Raw genomic sequence first — 7,559 nt, 5'->3', positions numbered from 1 at the left:
GTATTATATTATATTGTATTATTTTATATTGTATTATATTATATTGTATTGTATTATATTGTAATATATTTTATTGTAATATATTATATTGTATTATATTATATTGTATTATATTATATTGTAATATATTATATTGTATTATATTATATTGTAATATATTTTATTGTAATATATTTTATTGTATTATATTATATTGTATTATATTATATTGTAATATATTAAATTGTAATATATTATATTGTATTATATTATATTGTAATATATTTTATTGTATTATATTATATTGTAATATATTATATTGTAATATATTTTATTGTACTGTATTGTATTATAGTTTGGGCTCGCGTCACGTGTCCAGTAGAAACCTCGGAGCGTCCGTCCCGCACGTCGTAAGTTATCGCGAGAAGAAGCCTCTGCGTCCACAGGGCTGTACAGCAGGGTACAGCAGAGTGTACTTACTTCCCTCCGAACGTCCCGGAACGTTGTAAGAGAAGCAGTGAACGGGCCGCCGCGGACCGTATCCAGGCGCTGCGGAGGATGCTGGCCACCGGAGCGGTAAGTCCATGGGGTTAGATCCAGCCAAAGAGTTAGCCGACTTACAAGCTAGTTTAGGCTAACAGTATTAGCATTAGCACCTGGGCAGAAGGCTGCTGGATAAGGTTCAAGATTCAAACCTTCAAGAGGTTTATTTGTCACATACATATACATGCGTTCATACATATATGCAGTGAAATGTCTTTGCAACACGCCCAGAGATTATGCACAATAAGTTCTAAACCGAATAGGATAGCTGACCTAATTACTACCTACCTACGTATCTAACTAACTGAAACGATCTGATTCCTAAAATGTAATGCAGTTAGTGAATAGAATGATATCAATAAAATAAGACTCAAAATGTAGTACAAAACTGAAGTAAGGGGAATATAGTTATGTATAAAGGATAGGGTATTTCTATATACAGATATGTGCAGTAAAGTGGCAAGTAAATAAATTGAGTATGGAGATATACAGTACAGTATACAACAGTACCACACAGCAATACAGTAACACCAAACAGAACAGAACGGCAAAACAGTACAGTATGCAGTAAGTAAGTGCGGTGATACAGTATGCAGTACAGTATACTACATACAGTACAGTAATGCAATGGGGGCCTATGTACAGTATGTGACTCAGCATTGACAGTTCTTATGGCTTGTGGGAAGAAACTCCGTCTCAGTCTCTCTGTTCTCGCTGTGTGGCTGCGGAGGCGCTTGCCCGACCGCAGCAGTTGGAACATTCCGTTGTTGGGGTGGTGAGGATCCTTCATGATCCTGGGGGCTCTGCTGCTACACCTGCTGGTGTATAAGTCCTGCAGGGAGGGGAGTGTAGTTCCAGTGGTACGTTGGGCTGAACGCACCACCCTCTGCAGGGCCCGCCTGTCCTGAGCAGTACAGCTCCCAAACCAGGCAGTGATGTTGCCTGTTAGGATGCTCTCCACAGCCCCAGAGTAGAAGGACTTGGGGATCCTCACCGAGACCCTGAATAAGATTATAAGATTAGGTGATTAGGTTTATAAGATAAGGTAAGATAAGGTTTATAATATATTGCCAATTTTGATATGTTTTAACGTTTTTTTAGGTTTATTGTATATTTGCAAATTTTCTGGTTTTACGGTTATTGTATTTTGCTTTGATTTTCTTTTCAAGTTATTTGTAGGTTTATTACATATTGCCATTTTTTTTGTGTTCTCACACACACACACACACACACACACACACACACACTTACACATGCACATGCACATGCACACATACACACACACACACACACACACACACACACACACACACACAGAGTCCTTAAAAAACCCCAGAGGGGTTTAGGAGCCTCGCACCATGCCGCTTTCACAGCACTTTTGTGACTACAGCTGATGAAATGATAAAAAAGGCTCCAAGTGGCTTTCCTGACTTGTTCTAATCAATGATCCACTTCTTCAGCTCCGTGCTGAGCACCATTGTTACGTTTGTGGCTGACGATCCTCAGTATCAAACAAACCCTATTTAAATGGTGTCAGAAGTCACTAGCTGTGGTCAATTCCAATCACTCACAAGAGGTTACCAGGCCACAAAGCACATTTGATAGACACAACCTTCTACATCACCAACATTTGCTAATTCAAGTTGCTGTATGTATATTTTTGACCAGAGAAGAGCGGATTTGGCACATTTTCGGAAAACCCATAATAAATGAATAAAAGAATCAAAATTCATGGATTTTTTTTGGGGACAAAGAGGTATGTGCTCCAAACATTCCTCTATCACAGAAAAATTATAGCTGTAGAAATGATTAAAAACTCAAGGCTGCCATGACATACATGTTATTAAGAAGTTTATGTCAACATTTGATCACAACTTCATATCTCTCTCTCTCTCTCAATCTCTCTCTCTCTCTCGTAGGACATTCACAGCCGCCCTCATTTTCTGTGTTGTTCTATTTTCAGGCCGTAACCACAGCCCTGGCGCAGGTGGACAGGGAGAAGATCTACCAGTGGATCAACGAGCTGTCCAGTCCAGAGACCAGGGAGAACGCCCTGCTGGAGCTCAGCAAGAAGCGGGAGTCCGTCCCAGACCTGGCCCCCATGCTCTGGCACTCATGCGGCACCATCGCTGCTCTCCTCCAGGTGAGACGCTCCCACTGGTGCAGGGGATCAACGCCGTGTATGAGCTTATTTTCCTGTTTTGTTTTCCCGCGCCTGGGTGTGAGTGTTCAGTGAAATCAATATGCAAATTTACTGACGCGGCAAAGAGCATTCGTTGTAAATAGTTTTAAAAAGATGACATATTTTGCTGGAGGAGTTCACTGCGCAGTAGTGAACCTTAAACAACAGGTTATTGAGCCTCGAGTCATCGTAAACATTGTGTGGAATGTAATTGGCTGCTCAGCAGTGTATACAAGCTAAACATTCTCTAGAAAGAGGAAGTACTAGTAGAGTTAGAAAGAAGTATATTTTTAGTATTTTTATGAGTACTAAAACAATCAGGATGACAACGTGTCTGTCTGTCTGTTTAAGTAAAGCTGTCACAATTCTAATTGGCAGTTACATGAGCAAATCGCCTTTTATGTTTTTTTTTTTTTGTCTACTTGATGGATTCAACTGTCATGTTTGCTTCCAAATTTAACGAAAACTTCAAGCCCATGTGAGAAATACTGCAACAGATAAAATGAAATACAAACAATACTCTCTCGCGCGCTCTCTCTCTCGAATCCTAGGAGATCGTCAACATCTACCCGTCGATCAACCCTCCCACGCTGACGGCCCACCAGTCCAACAGGGTGTGCAACGCTCTCGCCCTCCTCCAGTGTGTGGCGTCGCACCCAGAGACCAGGTGATCCTGCCACACCACACAGGACTCACTTTTTAGCCGACCCCTCATTATTTTCTTGAATAACTCCAACAGACATCCAAAATACATGATGGAAATGGAATGGGATTATCTTATTTTCTGGGTGTTTAAAAAAATAAAAATAAATAAATAAATTGGAAAAAAAACAACGTAATTTCTATTTATATATATATATATATATAGATAGATAGATAGATAGATAGATAGATAGAGCATCATGAAGCAGCTGCTAAAATGAAAAAAGATGCAACTTTAGTAGCAAACTTACATATTTCAGTTGCTATGGCAACATAGATGGGGGGAGAGAGAGAGAGAGAGAGAGAGAGAGAGAGAGAGAGAGAGAGAGAGAGAGAGAGAGAGAGAGAGAGAGAGAGAGAGAGAGAGAGAGAGAGAGAGAGAGAGAGAGAGAGAGAGAGAGAGAGAGAGAGAGAGAGAGAGAGAGAGAGAGAGATTCTCTTTTTGTATAGCACCTTTCATATATAAATTGCGTTTAGGAATTTATCATTTACCGTAATTCATTATTTAAGGTGAATCCTTTCGCTGTACTGGTATGGAAACGGCCATTTCTGACTGGAAACTCCATGTCCCTCGCAGGTCTGCCTTCCTGGCCGCCCACATCCCTCTCTTCCTTTACCCCTTCCTGCACACTGTGAGCAAGACGCGACCCTTTGAGTACCTCCGCCTCACCAGCCTGGGTGTCATAGGTGAGCACGGCGCATTCCTGTTTGGGGATGGACCCGAAACCGGTGTCTCTTGGTGGTCCGGCGACACTAAAATAAGCCGTGGTATGAGCATGTACCGTGCTTAATCCAAAATGCAATCCCAAGAATTGCTCATGCCATGTCTGATGCTGTTGGTGCTGTTGAGATATTTCACGCTCGTATTTTTTACTCATTTGTTTGTAGTATGTTTAAGATGTCTCTAATGGAGGAAAATTGTATTCTGATTCAGTGTGTGTGTGTGTCAAAACGCCACGTTCTTACACCCGCGCGAGGGGACGCTGCCGCCGCCGCCGCCGCCCACGTCTCACCATTTGTTTGCGCCCGTCCAGGTGCCTTGGTGAAAACCGACGAACAGGAGGTGATCAACTTCCTGTTGACGACTGAGATCATTCCTCTGTGCCTTCGCATCATGGAGTCTGGCAGCGAGCTCTCCAAGACGGTACGCTCATTCGTTTCTGGCGCTCTCCTCCGAGAGGGCGGCACGCGGAACGCGCCTCCACCTCAGAAGACGCCCCCCCCTCCCCTCACACGTTGCCACACAAAGGGTTGGTGACCTCGTTTTGTCTTCCCCCCCCCCCCCTGCAGGTTGCGACCTTCATCCTCCAGAAAATCCTCCTCGATGACACCGGGCTGGCGTACATCTGCCAGACCTACGAGCGCTTCTCCCACGTCGCCATGATCCTTGTGAGTCAGAAGCCTAAAGGGCTGATTCTGCTTTCTAGTCAGCCAAAGCCTTTCAGAAAATACTGTGTTGAATTTCCAAGCGCAGGATATTTACAAATGTTCTTCCTTTTTATTCGTTTTTCCAAACCTACAATTGCCAATTTGCAGTAATTATTAACTCCTAACGGGAGCAGCCGAAAGGGGAAGAAGATTAAAATTAACCCCTGCTCCATGCAGTCTGCAGATTTTGTATTTTTGTGCCTAAAAAAATCAAGCTTGGCATAAATAGGTCTTTGGACTGGCAACCTGTTTACCCTTGAAAACACCAGTCATTGGCCGAGCACCTTCAGCGGCCGAACATTCTGTTTCGCCCCATCCCAACGTCCCGACGAAAAATATTTCCTCTGAGTGTTTGGAGTCTTTTTAATGGCTCAGCGTTTCTTCCCCTTTCAGGGCAAAATGGTGCTGCAGCTGTCCAAGGAGCCTTCGGCCCGGCTGCTGAAGCACGTGGTGCGCTGCTACCTCCGCCTCTCCGACAACTCCAGGTGCGGTAGCTTCATAGTCAGGATGCATCCGGCGCCGCTCGACCGTGCGGCGGTCGTGAGTGACGGTAACCTCTCTATTTTGATGTACAATTCGTCCCCTCTGTCCGCCCAGGGCCAGGGAGGCCCTCCGTCAGTGCCTGCCCGACCAGCTGAAGGACACCACCTTCGCCCAGGTCCTCAAGGACGACACCACCACCAAGCGCTGGCTGGCCCAGCTGGTGAAGAACCTGCAGGAGGGCCAGGTGACGGACCCCCGCGGCATCCCCCTCCCCACGCAGTGACCGTCCTTACGGCAGCCTCGGCTCCAAACGCCACGGCAGGAACCCAGGACGACGACCACGTCCCGTATCTCGGCTACAACAGGGACCTGGTCCCGGTCCTGCACGGACTGACTCCCAGTTGCTGCCTCTAGACTCTAATGACTTCACACACACACACACACACACACACACACACACATAAAGGCACCTGGTTCATCATTATTGCTCTTTGGAAGCACTTTTGAAGGAAAGAAATGAGAGGTTGGAGGTTGGAAGCCTGTTTATCGCCGGGGAATTTATTTGTATTTATTTTGTTGCTGTAGCACCGAGGTGCCGAGGCTATCCACTGAAGGCCAAGTCTTCTGCAACTGAAAATAATGCAAAAAAAAAAAGCAGACAATAAATTGTCACTTGATGGCAACCGTGAAGTCGCTTTGTAAGTCCCTGCGTCGCTTGTTCAAGAGAGTCGAGTCAACTGGATGTTATAAATTGTATTCCTTTGGCATGACAACAATGGATGCTCACAAGGTCAAATGAGATTTTGGCGTCCCCTTCAGGTTCGCTCTTTGAAGTGTAAAATAAAGTGGTGAGATACTAAAGTATATTTTTCTCTTTAGAAATGTAATGGTGCATTGATGCGCACAGGGGTGTAAATCTACTGTTTCTGTAGGGCATCCCAGCCATCCGGCGGATTTTCACAGTAAATTACAAATACAAAACTTTGGTGTTTTTATCTTTTTATTTTATATTTTTAGTTCATGCTGCAGTTCAAAATAGTAAATCGGGCGGCTTATTCGTGTTACATTTTTTTATATATTTAAAAATTAACCGAATGTCAGGGTTCACATTTCCACTTTTCATATCCTGTGGACAGGAAATTATGATTTCTTTGTGTGCCGCGGACAATAGATCCAAGTAGCCTAGTTTATTTATTATTATGATTATTATTATAACAATAGGGGTCCATCCCTGCAGACCCGTCTTGTTGTTATTTTTTTTCTTAATATTATTCTCCTTGGCACTTATCGGGCCAAACGTGTCTGGAACAGGACAACCACTGGAGCTACAGACACCGTTGAGGTCAGACATCTTGTGGTTCAAGTTTCATCTATATTGATCCACATACGGAGCAGGAATTAGTGAAAAATCTATTAAATTTGACCGGAAATAGTGCATCACCCGCACACCAAGGCTCTAAAACTGGTCTGATGGTGGAGCAAGATGAGTTTGTTGACTAAGACCCTTCGTGACAATCATCCATTTGCTATAAATATGCAGGTTGTGGCTACGAATGCGCATTTGCATCGTGCAAGCTACATAGTGTCGACTCCATCGCTGTGTAGGGTTTGCAAACTGTGTGTGTGTGTGTGTGTGTGTGTGTGTGTGTGTATCGTCTTACGTGTTTGACGTCGGCGGGGCTTTACGACTGATATTTTATCTTTTGCGGTTTTTGTGAATTTAAAAGTATTCTGTTCCATCCATCTCAGTGCCGTGCCCCTCCTTATTTTGCGGCATTCGAGCCAGTCAGAACACACAAACTGTAGGAGTCATACAGTGTAAAACATTCTGTGTTTGTGTCCTCACACATGGAGTTTGCCCGCAGCTCCAGAGCAACAGGTCCAAATCGTGTCCATTTTATTTTTGTCACAAAAGTTTAAAAAGTTGATGATGTCTGAGGGACGTGCAGTGTTCCATTTGAATGGAAGTGTGTTGTTGGGAAGTTCCACTCGGAGTGATTTCCTCCCACAGAGACACCCTGAGGCAGGACTCTGTGGACTACAGGTAGGTGACAGCTACAGTACCTTCTAATTTTTAGGATAAAGTTATAACACGCAACAAGTGTCTCACGCTTGTATTTGTTATTCTGCGTCTCACCAGGACTCTGAAACCTTGCGACAGCACTAACTGATGCTACGTTCCATGGGAAGTCGAACTATTGTAAACTGCGTCCATGATGGGTCCTGTGTATTACTTCCTGCA

General features: G+C 43.9%; 1 protein-coding gene across 1 annotated transcript; it reads left to right on the top strand.

The window, feature by feature from the left end:
* Positions 1 to 438: 438 nt before the first annotated feature.
* Positions 439 to 6,262, top strand: cnot9 (CCR4-NOT transcription complex subunit 9). Its single transcript, XM_080024435.1, has 8 exons — positions 439 to 555; positions 2,486 to 2,665; positions 3,256 to 3,371; positions 3,984 to 4,093; positions 4,441 to 4,550; positions 4,697 to 4,795; positions 5,228 to 5,319; positions 5,432 to 6,262. The coding sequence occupies exons 1-8, from the start codon at positions 538 to 540 to the stop codon at positions 5,598 to 5,600; spliced, it is 894 nt and encodes a 297-aa protein (XP_079880561.1). The 5' UTR covers positions 439 to 537; the 3' UTR covers positions 5,601 to 6,262.
* Positions 6,263 to 7,559: the final 1,297 nt, after the last annotated feature.

This window comes from Zeus faber (assembly GCF_960531495.2).
Source record: "Zeus faber genome assembly, chromosome: 2".
Lineage (NCBI taxonomy): Eukaryota > Metazoa > Chordata > Actinopteri > Zeiformes > Zeidae > Zeus > Zeus faber.
Note: the sequence above shows the minus strand (reverse complement) of the source record. Positions and strands in the feature narration are given on the sequence as shown.

Excerpts from the sequence above, each read along its gene's own strand:
- cnot9 (XM_080024435.1), top strand. Across the intron at positions 2,666-3,255 it reads CCATCGCTGCTCTCCTCCAG|GAGATCGTCAACATCTACCC; the intron begins GTGAGACGCTCC and ends CTCGAATCCTAG. Across the intron at positions 4,796-5,227 it reads CCCACGTCGCCATGATCCTT|GGCAAAATGGTGCTGCAGCT; the intron begins GTGAGTCAGAAG and ends TTCCCCTTTCAG.